At 34.0% G+C, this 23,973-nt stretch overlaps 3 protein-coding genes across 3 annotated transcripts in view; 1 reads left to right on the top strand and 2 right to left on the bottom strand.

The window, feature by feature from the left end:
• Positions 1-23,973, bottom strand: part of LOC133200175 (caspase activity and apoptosis inhibitor 1-like) — a 327,434-nt gene that overhangs the window by 268,552 nt on the left and 34,909 nt on the right. The window lies entirely within an intron of this gene.
• LOC133200088 (eukaryotic translation elongation factor 1 epsilon-1-like) lies at positions 6,548-13,676 on the bottom strand (the record flags this gene model as incomplete). Its single annotated transcript, XM_061335824.1, has 6 exons — positions 6,548-6,640; positions 6,922-6,981; positions 8,423-8,518; positions 8,874-8,977; positions 13,292-13,388; positions 13,581-13,676. Coding segments are annotated over 6 exons (537 nt in total), but the record flags the coding sequence as incomplete, so codon positions are not given.
• Positions 13,935-20,427, top strand: LOC133200245 (peroxisome biogenesis factor 10-like). Its single transcript, XM_061336060.1, has 7 exons — positions 13,935-14,074; positions 17,304-17,384; positions 17,481-17,557; positions 17,917-18,165; positions 18,384-18,541; positions 19,240-19,369; positions 20,120-20,427. Exons 1-7 carry the CDS (start codon positions 13,966-13,968, stop codon positions 20,198-20,200), a joined length of 885 nt encoding a protein of 294 aa, XP_061192044.1. The 5' UTR covers positions 13,935-13,965; the 3' UTR covers positions 20,201-20,427.

Here is a 23,973-nt window from a genome sequence, read left to right as displayed (position 1 = left end):
TGATTTTTTTATTATATGAATAGAGTATTTTCTTCATTCTGACTGGAAGATTCCTTAATTTAAAAATGAAGATAACATTTTTTATCTGCATTGCTGTTGAAAAATAAACTTTACTCTAAATGCTTGTACATGTACACATGTATTTTATGATTATTTCTGATTTGATGTTTGACATTAATTTTGACATCGTAACAGTATGTAAAACTTCAGAAAGTATTGTTAAACTATCTTACTGATGTGAGTTGATGAAGAAGGAGCTACAAAACAATTGCTCCTTAAACAAAAAAACGAATGAACTTGTACTTAATTAATATGATCATTTAGCTTCACTCAGTGAACAATAATCACCTCCCCATAGAGGTTACAGAAGGTGATTTATTGTCTGAGAGTAACTAAATGGGTTATTGACTCGATATATATAAAAAAAATATGAAATATAGAATGCAATATATGAATCTTTTAATATAGAAGTTTTGTTTTATTATACAGTTGTATGAATTTTTGGGAGGACAGAGTTGTCAAACTTTGTTGATGGATTTAATTTTATCATGTGAAGGATATTTAAATTTTTTGACAAATCAAAATTTATTTTACATTTATTTAATGTTATAACAGCTGCTGTTATTTTAGAATGCAATATACTGCTTTGAATGTAAGTCTATCATACTTTAGAACTCTGACAAGAAGCTTATATGGTGTATCTGGCATTGTGTCTTGCATGTGATGCATTTTGTAACTATCAACTTAACTAGTCATGATGTTTGAGTGGTACTTGTGTTTTATATTCATAGTTTAAGTTGTCTTTGTGAAACACACATTTTTATACCCAATCTAGCTTTTACTGAGAGCAGTATTCATATTTAAGCCACTCACTACAAACAAATCTTTTTCGAAATTCATAAAATTAGATTATAGATCAATGTTTATGCAAGTAAACCACATAAGATTTAATTTTTATTTAGTATTTCTCAGCAATGTCTTAATATAAAGTGATTTTAAAAAATTGTATAGATTTATAAAGGGGAATGACAAAAGTGAAAATTTTGAATGTCAGAAGAAATTTACAATTTCTTGGTAATTTAGGAATTTGATACTAAGTATTTGGATCATTTACAACCAAACTAAATAGAAAAATTTATGCCAGTCCATGTATCCAATTTTTTGTTTGTAGCAAGTGTCTTTATACCAGTCTGTTTTAGGTGAATGAATTTCTAGCAAAATGAATGCAGTTTTTATATGTCTCTTCATTTTATTCTATCAGAATGACCCTTTGATGTACGTGGGAGATATGCTTCTTTTTATAAAAAGTTGTTGGGAACAAAGGGGAGAATGACAAGATTGTACATGCTGCATGGAAGAAAAAAAAAATTGAATCATGTTCTTTTCAAAGCTTTTAAATGCTTATGTAAGTATGCTCTGATGTGTGAGAAATATTACTGGATTTCCAAAAAAAAAAATTTTTTTTTTGTTTAGATAATACTTTTATGTATTTTCACAAAATGTTTACAAGTAAAATTTCATTTTCTTTCATTTTTAATCATGTAAAAAAAAAAAAAAATCAAAATTTTATATTTTTATTGCTTAGCAAAATTATTATGTTGCAATATTTCTAACAAATTGTTATTTCTGATAGACATTTTATATGAAATGAGAAGATATCATTTACTTGAATTAGTATTAGCACTTACATGTGTCTTTAGTATTCATTTACACTTACAGTATGTATGTACATCAAAAATATTTTCCCACCTACCTACTGACCTGATTTTTTTTCACCCTGAGTCGGGAGAGGGCAAACAAACATTATTTTAAAGATGGCCTTATTACAACTCAGTAGAAAGGAAGGATAATCATGTGCATGTCAAATTTTGTTCCAGCACTGCTGATCCTAATTGTTTCACCTTTAAGTGGTTGTCTTGGAAGTTATCTTTCCTGCTGATTTAAAAAAAAATATTTTATAGTGTTATTACATGTACTATTTAAAACTTTTATGTATTTTTTACAAGTAGAATTTCATTTTCTTTCATTTTTAAGCATGTAAAAAAAAAAAAATCAAAATTTTATATTTTTATTGCTTAGCAAAATTATGTTGCAATATTTCTAACAAATTTTTATTTCTGATAAAGACATTTTATATGAAATGACAAGATATTTACTTGAATTAGTATTAGCACTTACATGTGTCTTTATAAGTATTCATTTACATTTACAGTATGTATGTACATCAAAAGATATATGAAAAAGTCTATAATAAATTTAGTGTTGGTCTTCTACTTTATTTTGTTGTTGTTTTTTGTTTCAACTTTTTTTCCTCTTAGCTTAGCTCAAGAAGGGGGGGGGGGACCTATACCTCAGCATAGGCCACCCAGGTAAAGTGGAATAGATTTATTTTAAAATAATTCTATGATTTTTTGATCAGAATTTAATGGATAATGCATAGTGTATTTCATTGTACCAGTCAGGTTTGAGATGCTGCATTTTCAGTAAATATTTTGCAGAACCATCTCAAAGGTTCCCGGTTTTTTTGGCAAAAGACATTAGGATGAAAGTCCCTTTATCCAAGGGCACTGTTTAGGTGATGTTTGAGTCAGATCAGAACAATGATAGAAAAAAAATGCTACAAAAAGAATTTTTTTTAGGGCTTTGCTCTAACTTGACCACTAACTTAGAAACAGCCCATGAACACTGCACACCCTTGGGCATTCTTACTGGCAAAGTTTGATCCAGATAGGATTAATGGGAGAGAAAATATGCTCCAGACAAGGATTTTACGTAAAGAGGTTTTCTGATCTAGATTTTCATCTAGAAATTTGGTTCAAAGGTTACTGCATACCCTCTATCCACAGGACTTTGCAGATGAAGTATGAGCCAAACTGAGCCAAGGGAGAGAAAGTATGATCTGGACAAGTATTTTACACAGAGATGTCAACCTTGACCTTTGATCTACAAAATAGGTTAAAGGTCACTGCACACCTTCTACCCATGGATACTCTAGAGGTGAAGTTTGGGCAGAGGGGAGAAAAAAATGCTCTTGACAAGGATGTTACACAGAAATGCTTTTTTTAATCTTGACCTTTAATCTAGACAATTGGTTTGAGGTCATTACATCCCTCCACTTTCTAACCATGACCTTTCATGTAGAAAATTGGTTCAAGGTCTCTGCACACCCTCTACCCAAGGATACCCTTTGGTTGAATTATGAGCCCAAGGGGAGAGAAAATATGCTCTGGACAAATGAAATCAGACAGAGGTACAGACAGACTGATCACTATGGGGCACCTGCAGAGCAGGGTCCTAACTATAGCCTTATGGTATCGAAACTTGCATGGATAATGCATCTATGGATTCACACTTCCAGACTTGCTTTAGATGCTGTATCTGACCTAGTTTTAGCAACCTGAGCTGAAGTCTCAAGTAGCTGTTCTGATCAAAATTTGTCTATCATCGTTGCAATTTTTTTTTACTTTTCATATTTTCATCACCTTCTCCAGAACCACTTGGCCAATTACAACCAAACTTGTCACAAAGCATCCTTGTTTGAAGGGCATTCAGGTTTGTTCAACTGAAGAGCCATGCCCACTTTCCAGGAGAGATAATTAAGAAATAGTGAAATTTTAATGGCATTGCTTATAAAGCTTCAAGAACCACTGGGCAAGGATAGACGAATCTTAAATGTGAAAGCTTCATTAGTGTAAATTCAAGTTTGTACAAATCATGGCCCCGTGGGCTAGGTTGGGCCATAATACGTGATCAGTTTTACCAGTACATACGAATATATGGGGGAAACAGATATATGGGGGAAATCAATATTCACATCATTTGACAATGAACCGGTTAACCAGATTCTTGTTGACAACACTAGTCACATCCTCAGATGCAGATTCAAGTAGATTCCCCTGGGGTAGGGTTGGTCCACATTGGGTCATCAAAGTATGTGGGAGAAATCTTTAAAATCTTCTTTTCAAGAACAGCAAATCCATAATATGGAAGCATTTTGAAGTAGTGTTGATTCAAGTTTGTTTTAAATCATGGTCCCTAGGGGGTAGAATGGGCTATAATTTGTGATCAAAGTTTTACATAGGAAGGTATATGGGGGAAAATTTGCTGATGAAGGACAGCAGGGCCATAGTAACTCAGGTGAGCAATGTGGCCCATGGGGCTCTCGTTTTGATAAGTGACCATTTAGGTTTAAAATTTTGGAACATGTTCATTCCCAGTTAATTTTATATTTTATTGTGACCAAACTTGCATGGATGCTTTGGAGTCCTACATTTTCAACGTGATTGAACAGCTTCAATTTTTTCATAGCATGTGCATTCCCAAGTAATTATAACCCCTATCTGGACTTAATTTTCATGGATAACACATCTAGGTATTCACACAACCAGATTTGCTTCGGATTCTGACCTACAGTTTCTGAATGAGTAATCAGATTGAAGTTTTGGAGCAGGTTCATTCCCCAGGAACTGTATGCCTTACCTGAAAAAAAATACTTGCATGTATGACATGCTTTGGTTGCTGGATTTGACTGGATGACTGAAATGGTTTATTAGAAAAGGTTTATTTCCAAGTTACCATAAGCCTTATGGTGACAAAACTTGCATGGATGATGCATCAAGGGATGCTGGATTCTAAAGTTGCTTCAGGTCATGGATCTGACCTATATTTTCAGGATGAGTGACCAGGTCAAGGTTTTGAAGCAGATCCATTCATAAATAAAAATAAATCCAAGCTTGGAACTGGCTTTAGGGATGCACACTCCCACAACATTTGTTTTGTGTGAGACTGCCTTACTTATAGATAACATTTGTTGAGACAAGCTTCATAATCTTTGATTACCTATGTTAAAAATTTTGCAGATTTTCCACTGAAATAATGAAATGTTTCCATGATGGATTTATACCTCACAAACTTATTATGAGAGGCCCATGGGCCACAAGAGTCACCGAGTCACAAATGAATCAACTTCCTTCCACACTTTCAGCATTTTACTATCAATTATCATCTTCACTTGTCAAGGGTTTCTGATTCGCTACTCTCCTCACAAACCCTTGGGCTATGGTGCTGTCAAAAGTCAGGATTTTTTCTTGAGTCTGATTAGAGTCGATTGATATTTTTTGACCAATCAAAGAATGTCTTTGTAGTAAATGACGACATCTCCGTTTGGGATATATCTTGACTCTATAGTCTCTGGAATGAAAGACACAAGTAAACAATGATCCTTAAGATAATGTGCTATTCTATAAATAGCTATGGTGTCATCCAACTTTAAGCAGATATGTGCATAATGTCATCGGGAACCTATATAATAAATATAGCTAGGTTTGCACCCTACATAACAAATAAACATCGCTTGATACCTGCTTGTTAATTATTCTTTAAATACTTTTATTTTTAAATATGCTTTTTATTTCATATCGATGATGCAATCTGTGCAACTTAAACAATCCCAACTTTTGACAGCACCATAGGCCAAGGGTTTTTGAGGAGAGAAGTGGATCAGAAACCCTTGGCTAGCGAAGATGATCAATTATAGGCTGTATGGGAACTCTTTTGCATTAGGGACAAGTTTTGCCTACGAGTTTGTATAATAAAGAGACTTTAGAAGCAATTAAGCTCAAGGTCTCAAAACATGAGCTTGATGAAAGTTAGCAGAAACATGGCATTAATCAGTCCTATGTTTGGCATTCTTCATTTGCTCTTCCAAAATTGTACTCATAAATCTTGCGAGATTAATCTCAATCAAAGAGCAAGGTTCACTTGGTGCCTTTTTTGGCCCTATGAATTTCTGAAAAAGTGAAACTGCTTAGTTTTAGTGGACAATGCATTAAAATTCATTTAGACCTTTGGTGACTGCATATCTTTCAAAAATGATATAATTTTTTGGCTAGACAATGCATTGCGATGTTATGAATTGTGTCATTTTCCCAATATTCTGAAAATTTCTACAAAAACGGCCAAACTGTAAAAGCTATTTTTCAATATTGTGTATAGTGTGCACCTCCGATCTAAAATGTGCAACTGTATAATGATAGAACTGCTTCTGAAAAATACAAGTTCTACTTTTCTTTTTTTGGATGGAGGGGTGCACTCATATTTTTATTCTTCACTAAAAGTACTCAAATAACCTGTTTTCTTCATAGTTTAAGAATATTGCAATTTCACAAAGCTTGTTTTCCAATACTTAGACTCTCAGAGGAAACTTTTTTAGAGGAAATGAAAACACTTAGTCTTTAATTTATATTGATGTCTGAAATGGGATATTGATTGTTTGTCAATAAATTGGTATATCTACAGGGCCATTTTATGCATAAAGTGAACCTAGGTCTTCCGAAAAGAAAACAGGCAATCAAGTCAAGAGTAGTTGCTTAGTCTTGGTAATGCCTACAGTTTATTGAGGCTTTGTATGTTCAAGTTTACAAATTGTAGCCCTCTTTTAGTAAACATTATTTATATTTTGGAATAAAACTTTTCTCTATCTAAGCCCCAGATTTGAACAATTTTGAATCTACACTAATTTGTTTTAGATTTAAGAACAAATGCAATATTATGCTGTTTAATGACTGGTGCCACTAAATATTTTATTCCTTTGAAAAACAATCTGTTTCTTTGACATCCTGTCTGCAAAGTGGGACTGCATCTGCAAAAGAAGAAATACAGTCAAACCTTGTTAATATCACCAAGTTGATTGGACCGAGAAAAAACTTTGATATCCTATGATTTGAGATACTGAGGTTAGATTACAAAAAGAAAATTGGTTGAGACTTCCACCTCACTTCGACACATTCATGGTTCAATTCGAGGTTTTGACATTTGAGTTATTCAAATTCAGCTGAATTAAATTGATGAAGATGAAAAACTTCTGTAGCCAGTTACAGATTTTCTGTTGAAATTAAAATCAAGAGAAAAAAAATGACTTACATTTGAGAACCAGCGTGACACATGGACATACTTTTGTTTTTCCATAAAAGATAACTCTTCCTAGAAAAGACATACAATACATGTCATAATGATAAATACATTACTGTAAATATATGCGAGGAAAATATTATTGCGTAATTTCGCAAGAAGCTCCACTTGTGAAATTAAATTACTCGCTTTTATTTTCATAGCGACGAAATGTATGTAAAATCTCTAGATCAATCGTCTACTCGGGAACTATTGTTCTCGCGATTTGTAATACTAGGTCCATTTCGCGATATTAAATATTTGTGTAAAATATGAATCCACAGTAATGATGATAGTATTTTAAATAGATGAAATAAAGTATTTTAACTTTAAGGTGTTGGTTTCCAGTATTGTCTTTGTTAATTAAAACAAGAGGCCCATGGGCCACATCACTCACCTGAGCATGTTGGCTAGGAGTTCAATATTGAAAAGTTTATATAAAAGTGGTATTTGGGGTGAGGGATGATTTGAACAAACTTGAATCTACACAAGCTGAGGATACTTCCATATTTCTTTGACTAATCATGACTTTAGTAGATATTTCAAGAATTTTTCCTGTAGGTTTGATTTTCTATTATGGCCTTGCCCTTCCTCTGGGGACATAATTTGAACACACTTGAATCTACACTAACTGAGGATGCTTCTGAATTAATATGACTAACCATGACCTTCCTGTTCATAAGAAAATTTTCATTGATATATCTTTTATATTCCTTTTTAAAACTTTGATCCCCTGTTTTGGCCCCTCTCTACTTTTTTTGGGAAGGGGGGGGGGGGGGGGGGGTCATGATTTGAACAAATTTGAATCTATGTTACATGAGGACACTTCTACATGGCTAATCATAGCTTGGCTGTTCTTGAGAAGAAGATTTTTAAAGATTTTCCCTATGTATTCCTATGTGTAACTATGTGAAAAATTGTAGCCCCTACCTGCCCCTGGGGATCCTGATTTGAACAAACTTGATTCTACACTACCTGAAGATGCTTCCATATGATTCTGATCAACCATCGCTGTTCTTGAGAAGATGATTTTTAAAGATTGTATTCCTATGTAAAACTTTGATCATCCATTGTGGCCCCATCCTATCCCAGAGGTCATGATTTGAACAAATTTGAATCAACACTACCTGGGGATGATTCCACCTAAGTTTCATATTTTCTAGTCTAGTGGTTCCTGAGAAGAAGATTTTTAAAAGAAGCCATTAAATTTTCAGTAATTCTTAATTATCTCCCCTTGGAAGATGGTATGGCCATTCATTTGAAGAAACTTGAATCCCCTTTACCCAAGGATACTTTGTGGCAAGTTTGGTTGAAATTGGCCCAGTGGTTCTTGATAAGAAGTCGAAAATGTGAAAGGTTTACTGACAGACAGATGGACGCCAGACAAAATGTGATCAGAAAAGCTCTCTTGAGCCTTTGGCTTAGGTGAGCTGAAAAAAAAAAGGTACCGCACTTCAAAGGTAACAATACTCACAAATATCCTGAATAATCCAAGGTACAGAATTATATCTGCTAATGAGGGCTGATACCCCACTAAGTACACATGGTTTGAAATGTATGTGTTGGTGTCCTAGAAATAAAATTCAGGGATCTAAAAATAATGAATGAAGTTTATCTTTCTACTGCTAGAAATAGAGCACCTAGTAAAATGGGAGGGGAGGGGCATAATAATTGTTGAAAACTAGAATTCTGAATTGCTAGTTTAAAGATTTTACACAAGGATAATATTGTGCATGGTAAAATATGGCAACTTCGTAGTGATTGCTTGTGGCCTGATTGTTACTTGGTTGAGCACCAACCTATGGGGGGGGGGGGGGGTTCCAGACATATAGTGATATACTAGTACTGGGAAAGTATATTAATACAGTATCTCTGTACACTGGTTTTAGTTTGTCAGACATATATTTCCTTTCTATTACAATAACCTTAAGTAATGTTGTAATATCTTTATCATGAAGACTCTTGTCCACTTGAGTGACTCTGTACTCTAACCACTGGTCAATGGCTGCTCTCTCCTCTGGATTCGTACCTAAATTGAAAAAAAAAAAATCTTAAGTTTTAGTCCAGCCATATTTATCAAGTAAAATTCAACTGCAAAAAGATTTTTTTTTTTTGAGATATGTATGTTGACTAACAAATTTTTGAATTTACAATAAAGTACCAGTATACCACAATAACAAATTGGAAATTGTAAGACTATTATTTTAGAACCATGTTGTACCATGTTCCAAGGTACATTTACATCAGCTGACAAAATTTAATTGTTGTACACCTATCAGAGTAGTAGAAATTATGATTGCCGAATGATTCAACTCTAACCAAATTCATACTTAGTTGTAGATCCACAGATGTGAAGATGGGGAAGAAAATCTAATCAATTACAAAATGAGGCATCTTTCTGTTCCAACACACTTTAACCTGAAGAATGGTTATCTATAATGCTGATGTGATTTAGATACAATTTGACAAAGCAACATGCAACAGAAATTCCAAAATGAGGTCTTTTGATATATTTTGGGGTTTCAGCCTCAGGACACTTTCACCCCAAGATACATTAAAAGTTATTGCTGCAGAAATGTAGCTCTCCGTAAAAAAAATAATTACAGACCGGAGCTACAGTACCACCCATAGAAAAAACTGTTTATTTATTGCAGACAAAAAGCTCAATTTCAAAAATTCCTTAGACCTCTATCAACTTTTCTCATAGTTGAAATCAGCACAAAACATGTTGGACTGCATTGTCTTGCCACCCAGAATGGCAGTTAAAAAGGGGAAATTTTTTATGAGGCCAAACGACAGTTATGGGGAATGTTTTGTCGTGGAAATAGTAAAAGAATGTGTTTAGGAACACATGGATAGTAATATTTTGAGATGGCAGTTTGAAAAACAAGGAGAAATAAATTGAGATTATGTGAGCAATAAATATACACTTTTTTCAATGGGTGACACTGTAACTCTCTGGTCATCCATCCCAATTTTTTTCAGACCAGTGATTCCATGTGTATGATAGTTTCTGCACACAAAAGTTAGTCTGTTGATACAGATGTATGAGGCATTCAACAAAACTGGTTTTTGCATACTGGACAATCCCCTACAACACTGACATCTTGATGGCTGAACAGATCCGAAACCTGCTTGAATATGAGATTGTAGTGTGTGACTCAATACATTTAAGAACATAACAGAATTTTACTCCAAAGCAGCCAGGCCAAATACTTTAAGTAATATAATACAAAATTCTGTCTACTAATGACCAAATGCACTTTGATCACCATCCACAAAGGATGATGCACAATTCGATCCATAAGATATGAGTTTGTTGCATTGTGGGCTCAGGGGTAGACATTAACTTTCAGATCCACTTGCCCTTTGGGCAAATCAATTCAACTTTTGACTTGTCGTAATGCAAAACTTTGTTGCCTTGAATTTAGAAGAAAGTATCTCAATTATCATATTTATTTCATTAGCATATGAAATAGGATTGAAACACTGAAAAGTGATTAATATGTTTTCCTAGGTTATTACAAATCATTTATTTAAGTAAAGTTCTAGAAACTATCATTTTCGTTAAAGTACTTTGGATTATTTTGAATTTATTTCCCCCAAGAAATATTTTAACAGTGATGACTTCAAAGCCATGCTGTAATACCATATTTGCCATGAATCACAGACATGTATGCCATGATCAGAATTAGCACATTAAATTCGGAATAATTTATTCTGTCAGTAAGTGAAACAAGAGGCCCAGGGGCCACATCGCTCACCTCAGCACTTGAGCACTATGGCTAGGAAAAAGCAGAAATCAGTTCAGTCTTGAAAGGTTGAAAAGTTTAAATATAAAAGTGGCTTGGGGGGGGGGGGGGGGGGGGGGCATGAATTGAAAAAATTTGAATTTACATTATCTGAGGATGCTTCCATTTAAATATGACCAATCATGGCTTTGCTGTTCTTGAGAAGAAGATTTTTAAAGATTTTTCCTTATTATTCCTATGTAAAACTTTGATCGCCCATTGTGGCCCCACCCCTACCCCGGGGGTCATGACTTGAAAAAACTTGAATGTACACTATGTAAGAATGCTTCCATATAAATATGACCAATCATGGCTTTGCTGTTCTTAAGAAATAGTTTTTTAAAAAGATTTTTACTATGTGTTCCTACGTAAAACTTGGATCACCCATTGTGGCCCCACCCGACCCCCGGGGGTCATGATTTGAACAAACGTGAATGTACACTATCTGAGGATGCTTCCATGTAAATAAGACCAATCATGGCTTTGCTGTTCTTGAGAAGAAGATTTTTTAAGATTTTTCCTATATATTCCTATGTAAAGCTTTGATCGCCCATTGTGGCCCCACCCGACCCCCGGGGGTCATGATTTGAACAAACTTGAATCTACACTATCTGAGGCAGCTACCATATAAATATGACCAATCATGGCTTTGCCGTTCTTGAGAAGAAGATTTTTAAAGATTTTTTCTATATATTCCTATGTAAAACTTTGATCGCCCATTATGGACCCACCCCACCCCGGGGGTCATGATTCGAACAAATTTGAATCTACACTACCTGAGGATGCTTCCATGTCAATATGACCAATCATGGCTTTGCTGTTCTTGTGAAGAAAATTTTTTAAGATCTTTCCTATATATTCCTAGGTAAAACTTTGATCGCCCATTAAACTTAAATCTACACTATCTGAGGATGCTACCATATAAATATGACCAATCATGGCTTTGCTGTTCTTGAGAAGAAGATTTTTAAAGATTTTTCCTATATATTCCTATGTAAAACTTTGATCGCCCATTGTGGCCTCACCCGACCCCCGGGGATCATAATTTGAACAAACTTGAATGTACACTACCTGAGGATGCTTCCATATAAATATGACCAATCATTGCTTTGTTGTTCTTGAGAAGAAGATTTTTAAAAAATTTTCCTATATTTTCCTAAGTAAAACTTTGATCGCCCATTGTGGCCCCATCCGACCCCCAGGGGTCATGATTTGGACAAACTTGAATCTACATTACCTGAGGATGCTACCACATAAGTTTCATATTTTCAAGCACAGTGGTTCTTGAGAAGAAGATTTTTTAATGATGCCATTAATTTTTCACGAATTCTTCAATATCTCCCCTTGGAAGAAGGCGTGGCCCTTCATTTGAACAAATTTGAATCCCCTTTATCCAAGGATACTTTGTGGCAAGTTTGGTTGAAATTGACCCAGTGGTTCTGGAGAAGAAGTCGAAAATGTGAAAAGTTTACAGACGGACAGACAGACAGACAGCTAGACAGATGGACAGACGGACTACAGACAAAATGTGATCAGAAAAGCTCACTTGAGCCTTCGGCTCAGGTGAGCTAAAAACTACATCGTAATTTGTAATTTTGTTTTAAAAAGTCACAAGATTATTGAATGAACGTTACTTGATGTGAAACAATTAACATCTCTAAGAAAAAAAATCAAGTATTATTATATGAAATATTTCTAGTAGAAATATTCACGGTTACTAGACTTTACTTTACTGGTCCCCAGATCTGCAAGATCCGCTCGCTCAATGCACTGTGATGTAAGATTTACATCACTCAACTGATTAGGGTTAGTTTTGCACTTTTTTAGACTGATTAGGGTTAGTCTTGCACCCACCTGACAGATTAGGGTTAGTCCTTGCACAAGTTTTTGACTGATTAGGGTTAGTCTTGCATCTATCCGAGAGATTAGGGTTAGTCCTCACACATGGGTTAGTCTACCATCCACCTGTGAGATTTGGGTTAGTCCTCGCATACCATCCGAGATATTAGGGTTAGTGTCTTGTTCTTTTCGATTAATTAAGAAATTCAGTTGCATCTGTATTTTTTGCAAGATTTTAATTCAGCTTCAACGACATCTCGTTGGTTTGTTTACATGAAAAAAATGGCTAAGTACGAAAGAAACGGCACTAAGCATGCGCCCCACGCGCTTCGTTCACAATTATTTTTTGTCTCCTTTTCACTGAATAAACAATATTTACTACTTTTTTCAGAGAACAAGGTTAAAATCTTCGTTTAAAAATGAAGTTTTAAACTAAACTTTTAACTGTAGAATTTGATTTTAGGGTCAAAAATGCTTAAAATCTCATACTTTTATTTTTTTTTTGATTGCCCACGCGATCTCATATTATATTGAAGTCGCCTACGGCGACACTATATTTTAGTGCGTTTTTCTGGGGACCGGTAAAGTCGTTCCATATTCACTTGCCCCATCAGACAAGTAAGCTGAGAGTTTCACTTGCACGAACTGAAATTTCAAATGCCCCAGGCAATGGACAACTGTTAATTGTTTTATCCCTGGAGTTGAGGCACTACCTTTCAATTCAGGGCAGTCAGACTGTCTAACCAGGTGTTTAGCCACAGATACAAGACCTCTTACTGTAACGCCATTTCCTGCTTTAAGCACAGGTACCTGAAAAAGTAAAATGATAACATTTAATTTATATTCCTTCCAACTATCTGCTTCTCTCTGTCTAGGGGCATGTCATGCAAAGAATATTTTAGTATTACAACTTTGTGGGTTTTTTTCTGAAACGCTTACTCCTTTAGTAAGTAAAATAAAATAAAATATCGAATCTAAGCCATACAATTTCAACATTTTTACCTGTTCCTTAGAATCTATCACAAGTTTTCCAGATGAAACACCTAAGCATGATGCCAGACTGTTTAAGTCCTCCATGTTTACCCACGGCCCTAGTGGTTAGGGTAAAGGTGGAGTATAACAATATTACCATGATTACTATCATACACTTCTGTTTGAACAATATAAACCTGTGAATTAGAATTCTTCTGTATTTACAGCATCAGTCAATGTTTCATGAAAAAGAATTCTATTCATTGTTTGTAATATGGTTAAGAGAGAGAGAGAGAGAGAGAGAGAGAGAGAGAAGGCACTGCGGACAAATTTAGACTTCCTACTTTTACATACGCCCTACTTTCATTTTCATTTGGAAATCGACCTGGCTGATCACCATTTAGGAATTATAGATATGAGACAACCTGCGGGTGTCGCGGAAATCATCAGATCGCACCAGAAAGATGACATTTACACTGGCTATTTAAAAAACCCAGTATCTGAGATTTTTCAAGAAATATTTGGTTTGTATCAAAATAGATGTAGGGCCAAATAAAAAAAAATATGTGAGTTTATGGTAACATGCCATATTTGTAGCTGCAGAACTGTAGCATTATGGTTTTATATATTAGTTTTGACCATAATGCTAGAGATCCCGTTTCCAGATTTCGTCACTTTTTAGTTAGAATAATCTAACTGTGTTTCAGGGCAGGCCCTCACCGGATCCGTAGGACATTTATCATTTTAACGATAGAACATTCTATCTAGCCACTTTCCAGCATTGGTCAATCAACTACCTTTCATTCCCTAATTCTAGATCAACATATTCAGGTCTAGATAGAACGTTCTATCCACAGGCACTGGTTTCGGTAATAAATTTTTAACCCATAGTATAATAATAACACAAGGTATCTAACTCCGAATTACATAGAGTACCCCCCTCCCCCAAAATCGCACTCATTTACACTTTCAGACGAAATACACTGACAAACTGTTTATACCTATGTTTTCTACGATAATTTATCTACACAACCATGTATGGCATGCTTATCTTTATTTTCTTTAGTCTCCGTAAACAGCGTCAAAACTCTGCTTGCCGAGTGGAAAAGTCGAATTCAACCATAAAATGGTATGTGCTAATCCCGCACACAGATTTTGATTGGCTAAAAATCTGTTTCTAAAATTACATCGGATAAACATCGTAATGTTTTCAGGGAATATCAGACGTAAACAAGTTCTATTTACTCATGCAATATTTAAACATTGGAATTTAATTTTTAAACCCACTCATTTTTTAATTTTGCTCTCTATGCGGGATTAGTACATACCATTTCATGGTTGAATTCGACTTTTCCACACGGCGAGCAGAGTTTTGATGCTGTTTATGGAGACTAAGGAAAATAAAGATAAGCATGCCATACATGGTTTTGTAGATAAATTATCGTAGAAAACATAGGTATAAACAGTTTGTCAGTGTATTTCGTCTGAAAGTGTAAATGAGTGCGATTCTGGGGGAGAAGGGTACTCTGTGTAATTCGGAGTTAGATACCTTGTGTTATTATTATACTATGGGTTAAAAATTTATTACCGAAACAAGTGCCTGTGGTTCTATCGTTAAAATGATATTGTCCTACGGACCCGGTTTAACGATAGAATTCGTTTCATGTATTGGCAATGTTGCAAAATAAACACAGGCAATAACTCGAACTCTGTGCATTTTCTATGAACAATCCAAGGAGTTCCGAATGTAACATGGCATTAAATTTGAAGCGAGGAAAAAAACGTTGAGAAAATGAGTTGAATTTTCCTATTTATATGGATTATTATTTAGGTTAAAAGGCATATACAATTTCAAAAAGGTTTGTTATGATTAATTTGGTAGTTATTTTCAGTGCGACTCTTTTGTATTCTTCGAAATCATTTTGGAGTGGATCCACTCCAATTTGCTACATTGCAAGTATATGGGACGTATTCTAACTGTATTGAGGGCTTGTCCCGAGACACAGTTAGATTATTCTAACTAATTCAGGTCCAGCACAATCTCTTGATTTAGCTATATAGCTTGAAATGGCTTAATATAGCTTTATTAAGATATTCAAAATAGCTTGATACAGCTATTTATGTGCAGTTTTTCAGAAAAATGTTTTTTGTAAGAAATAGACAAAAAAGTCGCAAGTATTTGACTATTCATATATGTACTATAGGCTATCAAAACAACAACTGAAATCAAAGATACTTCTAACATTTGCAGCATTTGAATACTTTTAAGCAAAAGATGTATTTCCATTGTTTGAGTAACTGTACACGACCTTGTGTGCGTTGAGGCATGGATAAGTATGATTGCTTCTCTGACCATAATTAGCCTCCTTTATAATTTCATTGAAGAAGTAACTAGTTGTGTCAGCTGCTTTATATAGCCCTAAAACTTTTAGAACTTTTGAGTACAAAGTCTCTTAAGGAGATGCAATTTGATGAGTGATTTTTACCATGTTTACATGCATTATTTTCAGATGAGACATTTTCACTGCACCAAGGTGCCACTTTTTCTTGCATAGTGAGAAAATAACATATTTAAGAAAAAAGTGTGATAAAATAGCTAAATCAAGCTATTCTGAATTGCTTAATAAAGCTATATAGCTTAATCAAGCCATATAGCTTAATCAAGAGATTGTACCAGACCTGTCTATAACCAATCTGTATATTTTATCCATCTCCTTACCCTTTCTAGTCAATTCTACAGACAATAAACTCGCTTGTTGTGAATTTGTTGTCGGATGGCATAAAATTCACAATTAATGCCACATAATTAATCCTAAAATACCTCTTTGAATTTTACGTACTTTCTAACCAAGGAATTAATCCATAATGCATGTAAAAGAAAATTGCAATACATTTACTCGACATTTCCTTTCTTGTTTCAAATTTATTTGCAGTTTCAATATTTAGAACTCTTTGCAGTGTTCATTGATGTTTGTATGTATGTAGATTGACTAGATTAGAGTTTATCTGTCCATGTTTATTTTTTCTACACTGAAAACACATGAATTAATTTCTATTGTCAAACTGGGTCCATAGGACAATGTCATTTTAACAATGAAGCATTCTATCTAACCCTTATGGTGCAGGAGAGGAAATGCTTAGGTGACAGAGTGTCATAGCAAAGGGGTGAAGCCCTTATAAGGAGGGGGAAACAAGGAAACAATTAGTGTTCCTATTAGTAACACCACGGTTTACACTCTCATCATTCTGTAGGCTCTTTTATTTGCTGGCTCAAAAATACAGTAAAGTTTTTTCAAGGAAACAGATTATACAACAACTTTGAAGTTATTATCGATCATCTTTTTTCCAATTTATCATGTTTGCCTTTTTCAGGCAAAAGTTTAATATTCTAACAATCCTTAGAAATACATTTGTTTAGAGAACATGTGTAAAGCAATTCCTATCTATAGCAATGTCACATTTTATAATATATATATATATATATATATATATATATATATATATATATATATATATATATATATATATATATATATATATATATATATATATATATATATATAATTTGTCAATTAGCTACTGGATATAAAGAATATAAAAAGTTGATTTTAACAGTCTTTAATGTTGCCCTTTTTATATTACATGTAGTACATATAATCAATTTAAATGCCATATTTAACAATAATTTTTAATTAGTAGGACATTTAGGTTTCTAAATGCTGTTGATAAATGGGTCACTTTTTATATCGCAAGGTCCTGGGGTGTGGATCAGATGGAAAAATGAAGTGGACCGAGTTGCTGAGGTCACATATTTCTTGCTTACAACAGTTGCTGGTAATGCTTTCCAGTTATGAAAAATGAATATTTAAAGATCATTTTATTTTATGTTCATTTGCTCTGATCCAGTGAAAAAAATGTGTATAATTTCAGGATATCAGACAGTTGGAGAGGAATATGTCAACATCATACAGATAGATAAACAAAGACGGAACCTACCATCTAAACTGGTAAGTGACAGTGATATAGGTGCCAAACTTTTCATGACCTTTAGTCCCTGTATCATTTTGTAAATGTTAATTTGACATGTCCACTAAAACATCATTCTTCATTGAAAAATTGAAAATGTTAATACAGTATTTACCTAAGTCAGAGAATATCTGTCCTGCATAATTTCAGATTTTCTTTTCAAAATTTGAGAATTGAACTTTTGTAGCATATATTTTCAAATAATAAAAAAATATGTGTAATCAGGTTTATAGAAATTTGATCAGTCTTCTTTTGGTGTCAACCCCTGAAGTAAATTCAACATGTTATAGGGATTGACCTGAAAAGAAAAGAAAGGTTGATATCATTGTTTAATCTACAGAAAAGGTTGATAATGGTTTCCCTCCATGTATTTGGTCCCTATGCAATTATCCGTCTTCTGGATTGGATGGAAAAGAAAATACAGTCTGGAGAGTGGGATAGTGTTCCCAAGGAAACAAGGGAGCTTATTCTGAAATCACTTCCTGTTCTTCAACAAGCAATGTCACTTCTGCAGAGGTTTCATCTGGCTGTTTTTTATCTCAGAGGTGTGTTCTATCACATCGCCAAACGATTGACAGGTGTCAGCTACGTAAGTTTTCTTGAATTCGTAAAAATGATGTCTTAAATATTATGCCGCAGTATTTTATACATTCAGGTATGAGAGATAAAAATACTATTATAGGACAGAAATGGCCCAGGATAGTGTTCATCTTATTTTGTTGAATTCGGAATTTCCTCTTCAATATCTCTTTATTCTTTGAGTAGTGAGCCAATGTTTGATAATTTACTATGTTTATATTATAATAGATCAAGTTCAGTTTATCCAGTACTGAAGGATCAAGTGTTCAGCAGAGTTTCAGTGCTCTTGGTTGGTTGTCACTGGCACAGCTAGGCTTCAGTGTGTTACAACTGTTGTATCATAGCTACAAATCTGCAGGGTCCCCCTCCTCTCATAGAGAAGTCAGGTAAGAATTATTTATTAATGATTAAATAAATTAAGTCATCAAATAGGGTTTTTAAATGTTTTGTTTTGGAATTTTAGTAGCTTACCTTGGGCAAGGGCTCAGATGCTGGCTATCTTTCATTGACGTAAACTTTTCACCTTTTCTAAGGGGATTCAAGTAAATCAAATAAAGGGATACACCACAGGAGAGTGTGAAGTTCTAAGGGATATTTAGGAAAATTTGTTAATTTCAAGAAGTACATCACTTCAATTTATGATGTTACTAAATGAAGGCAACCTGATATTATGTACCGGTAGATTAAGTTTGTTCAATCTGTGACACTGGAACAATAATGGGGCAACAGGACGGGTGCCAAGTCCTACAGTCATTTTTCTAGAAACTAGCTAAATTTGACATACATGTAAATGTTTCTTTCATGTGTTAGAAGAGAGACTTATAGGTATTTGTTTGAGCAATCATTTTTCTACTTTGTCCTTGATAAAATACACTTAGACCAAAAAAAAATAATAGTCTTGTTTCCTGCTACCCGCCTGAAAAAAATAGGGTAGGTAGGTAGGAAAATTATTTTATATTTTTCCAACGGCATTTTTAGGATATGAATTAATTAATTTTATGTGCAAATAATAATCCTTTCACTTTTTTTTTTTTAACAAATGATTAAATTTTAATTGGTATGATAATTAATGAAATTTTTTCAGTTCAAAGACAACAAGTGAAGCTGCTGACAGGAAGTGCTGTTTGTGTCTGGAGACAAGGAGGAAACCCACAACGACACCTTGTGGCCATTTGTTCTGTTGGCAATGTATCTATGAATGGTGCTCTACTAAGGTAATCTATGTACAGTAAAACATGCTTATAATGAAGTGCCAAGGATGGACAAATTTGCTTCATTATAAACATAATGATTTATTTTTGTTAAGTTCACAATATATTTAAAGCCACAGGAAATGAAAATCACTTTGCTGTAAGCATCAATTCATTATAAGCATGTTCATTATGGGAGTGTTTTACTGGACGTACAGTAAAACAACTTATAACGAAGTGCCAAGGACAAACAATTTTTCTTCATTATAAGCAAAATTTAAGTTTACAATATAGTTTAAAGTCATAGGGAATGAAAATCACTTTGCTGTAAGCATCAATTCATTATAAGTGTGTTCGCTATAAGCATGTTTTACTGTATTGTAAAATAAGGTTTTCTGTTAATGTAAACCAACTTTTATTCATATGTGAGAAATACCTATAAGTTTCGTGACTTTCTTTTACTTTTATAATGTTTTTCACTGCATTATTTAATGGAATGTTTTCTCAGTCATTAAAATTAATTGTCACAGATGGATTTCAAACTGATGAATCACAAATTAAAGTTATTGTAAATGACAATGGTTTATAGTACATGTATACAGTATTTATCAAGATGTACTGTTATGTAACATGTCATGTCAAAATGGCCACTGAAAGTTACAATCATATTTTTAAGGCTTTTTTTTTTTTACAATGTTCTCAATTATATAAAACAAAATAGAGCATTGAAAGAAAGAAAGAAAATATGAACAACTTCTTCTTTTGTCATTTCAGCTTGAGTGTCCAATATGCAGAGAAAAGCTCCAACCACAAAAACTGGTATTTTTACAGAACTTTGACCCCCCAGAGGGATGAACTGGGTTCCATGGGTTTCATTTACTGGAAAGACTTTGAAGCCTCAGACTCAAAGGACAAACGTCATTTATTTAAATCAGATGTCATTCACACTGGCAGAAAGCAGCAGTTGTCAGATATATTGTTACAGAATGCAGTGTTATAAGCAACATCAACAGTTTGTTGGATTGTGATTTAAACTCTTTTTTTGTGCAATATTGTTAATAAATGAAAGATTAAAAAATAAATTGATTTTTATAGCTTGTGTAAACTAATATATAACTAAATGTTCAGTGGGCAAAAGTTTTGAAAGACATTTTTGATTTTTTTTCCTTTTTGAAACATTCCTATTGTCAATGTAAACTGATCTTGGGAGGTCAGAGCACAGGGCTTGCTCCTCGATACAGGCATGTAAATGTATAAATACTATGAACCCCCAATTTTTGTGAACGAAAGAAGTTTGTTATTCTTTAGAATTGGATAGCTTTCTGATGCCCGTTAAAAGCTGATTTTCTTCTGAATTGACTATTATGAAATGGGATGTGTATGAGCACAGAAGTCTGAAGTTTTTATCGCAAAAAAAAAAAAAAAAAAAAAAAAATACTGGAAAAAATTTTTCACCCTCTAATAAAGTGTGGAATTTTTTTCTGGTATTTTGTTTTTCAAATGAATTTGGCACTCCAGTGACATTTTTATAATTTGTTGTTTTTTTTCCATGAAAAAAAATAGTTTTCCTACTTTTTAAACTCTACAAACAGGATAGATACCGCTTGTACTTTAAATGATACAAGACGGTTTGGGAGGTTTATAAACGTGTATTTCGTCTAAACTAGCATTGTTGATATTCAGCCTCTGGAGCCACTTAATGGATTCGGCAGAGAGGGGTAATATACATGTTAGCATCGTTTTGACCGTCACTGTATCAAATACATTCTCTACTATTTGTTTTGAAACAAAACTACTTATTATTAACATCACAAGCAGTTTTGGAACTCCTTAAATCCCGTTTGTTTGAGAATCTTGTAAAACTGGCACGGGAATATTGCACTAACATGTCCTCAGTTGTGACTAGGATTTGTGAATACGCGTAATTCTTTAAAGGAATCCTGAACATAAATGTACCGACTGTATCTATTTCTAATACTTCAAGGTCCGAAATTCATCCAAAAAAAGTGAGTAACTGAGGTAAATACTTAAATTTGATCTTTTACTAATCGCCAGAAACGATTATCAAAGAGAAATCTCTGGTGAGAATGTACGTGTAGCTTTATTGAGTTGTATTGATAAAAAAAAACTTAAAAGGAAAAGTGGCACCAGGAGCATCTTTGCAAGCCAATGTTTTTGGTCAGCAATACTCTGCAGCGGTCCTTGGCTTGCTTAGATGCTCCTGGATTTTAGTTAAACATTTACACAGTTATTTACGGTATCCTAATATTTTATATTCTTGTTTCATGTTTTGTTGAAATCAAAACTGTGGGAGAGAAACATTTTTTAAAGGCTATGACAACATCTACAAATAGAATTTATCGCCTCAGTTAAGTCTACTTGTATACCAAGTTTTATTGAAAACGGACCAAAACTGTAAGAGGCGTAGTGTTTTGAAAGAATTTCAAAAAATAAATCATGACTATGAAAGGCCATTGAGCTATTTTCGCTGGTTAAAAAAAGTAGTTTTTCCGTTATAATACGAAACTTTCGCGAATAAACGCGTAACTTTCGTACTATGTAACGCGAAACTAGCATACATTTTACCACGGCAGAGAGCGAAGTCTCGGGCGATGAATTTTTAGGTCACCCGAGTCACTCATGTGACGTATTGATATCCGTTTTTGTTCGTCGTCGGTGTTGGTCGTAATTTTTTTTTAACATTTTCAGCTTCTTCTCTTGAACAACTGAACCAACTTTGTACTGGAGCATCCATAAGTGAAGGGGAACAAAAATGATGATTTTCATGGTCCCTGTCCCCCCTGAGGGTTGGGGCTAAAACCATCAAAAAAGTGCAATCTTTTTTTTACAAAAAAAAAAAATCTTGCTTGCTCCTGGACATCAAGCAGTTGAACTGTTGCCATGATTGTAATAGCATTGAGCCCTCTACCGAAATTTTGAAATTCATGGCCCCAGGGTCAGGAGTTCTGGAGTTAGTGTTGGGGCTCTGATGATCATATTGTGAAAATGCATCAAGTCTTTCAAAATCCTCTTCTATCCCACAATATATTAGCAGATAAACTAGGTGCATGGTTATAACGAGCAAGGGTGCCTCTTCCCAATTGTGAATTTCATGGCCCCTGGGTCAGAGGTTTTGGTGTATGATGTTTCCTTTTCTCTGCTCCTGGGTATTAAGCAAACTAAATAAGTGCATAGTTATGTTGACCAAGGATGTCTCATTCAAAATTGTGAATTTCATGATCCCCAAGTCAGTATTCGTTGTCAGAGAAGGACTCCGTTGATTATATAGTGAAAATGCACTAATTCTTCTTAAAAAAATCGACTTCTCTGCTCCTGCATATTTAGCAGATAAGATAAGTGCATATGAGGGGTGATCAAAAAGTTTTTACAAACATTTTTGTCACAAACTGCCAACTTTCGGCATTAGAATGGGTGGATTAGAATAAATTTTCTCAATATGAAAATGGTGTCTATGACAATTCGATTCCTCTGTCTTGGGTTCGTCGTGTATCCAATGTGGATCAGGTATGGGCACTTTCTCTTTATCATATCTGATCTGTTAACAGTCTAAAATAAAAGAAATTTTAGGGGATTAAAAATCATTTTACTGTTAAGATATTCAGCTTATTTCTCTGTGACTTTGGCGATCTTTCATTACAAATTGCTCAACTAAGGACACACATCTTACTTTCACTGGGCACCAGAATGAACGTCATTTTTACCCATCTCCCTTCCTTCACTAAAGCAATCTATCCAAATATTGATTGAACTTTTGGTTAGTCCTTTGTTATTATAAACCTTGTACAAATGATTATATATATTACTGGAAAAGATTTTCCCAAGATTTACGTTAAACTTTACAGCCGTTCCTTGCTCGAGTACGACTGAGTCAATCATTTTTTATTACAGATCATCTGCATACTGAAGTCATTTTCACATTGTGACTTAATAAACGCGGAGCAAAATATTATGTAACACATGCTATTTATAGATCATATTTATGACTATATGTCTGCCAAATTTCATTCAGATCTAAATTGTGGTTATGTATATACAAATAGTTTGCCAACTTTTTGATTACCTCGTAGTTATGATGAGCAAGTGTGCCTCTATTTCATGACATCTATAGGTCAGGGATTCTGGTGCTGCGGAGGAGCTATGTTCAATCTGAAAATGTATTATTTCTTTGAAAATCTTCTCTGCTCCTGTCTGGGCACCTAAGAGGCAAACAGAAAGAATTATAATAAGCAAGTGTATTTTTACCAGTTTTGGAAATTCTGGACCCCTTTGTCAAGTGTTTTGGTGCTGGGCAGGGCTCTATTAATTTGTATTCTACTGAGAGAACTTATTCCCCTTTGTTATTCACCTTTGATAATAATCACTGTAAATAATGTAGTTCAAAAGTCAATTGAATAAGAGAATTTTACATGAGTTTTTATAATATATGATACAAAAAGTGTTTTCATAGTTTTTAATGGACAGGTAGACTTTTAAATAAAAGATAATCAATAATGTTCTTCAATCTACAAAAACCAGGCCATTGCATGAGGGAATGAGATGGATTTACTAATAGTGAAGTTCACTACATGTAGGAAAATTTATTGTATTTTGTAGTCTTTTTAAATAAA

The sequence above is a fragment of the Saccostrea echinata genome, unplaced genomic scaffold (genome assembly GCF_033153115.1).
Source record: "Saccostrea echinata isolate AGI-Se365-2 ecotype Australia unplaced genomic scaffold, CSIRO_AGI_Sech_v1 ptg000037l, whole genome shotgun sequence".
Classification (NCBI taxonomy): domain Eukaryota; kingdom Metazoa; phylum Mollusca; class Bivalvia; order Ostreida; family Ostreidae; genus Saccostrea; species Saccostrea echinata.
This window is presented reverse-complemented; position numbering and strand designations above follow the sequence as displayed.

Bases quoted from the DNA above. Each gene is read 5' to 3' on its own strand.
- LOC133200245 (XM_061336060.1), top strand. From the start codon at position 13,966: ATGAGACAACCTGCGGGTGTCGCGGAAATCATCAGATCGCACCAGAAA. The intron at 14,075-17,303 runs GTTTGTATCAAA...TTATATCGCAAG, and splicing joins GATTTTTCAAGAAATATTTG to GTCCTGGGGTGTGGATCAGA. The intron at 18,542-19,239 runs GTAAGAATTATT...AAATTTTTTCAG, and splicing joins TCCTCTCATAGAGAAGTCAG to TTCAAAGACAACAAGTGAAG.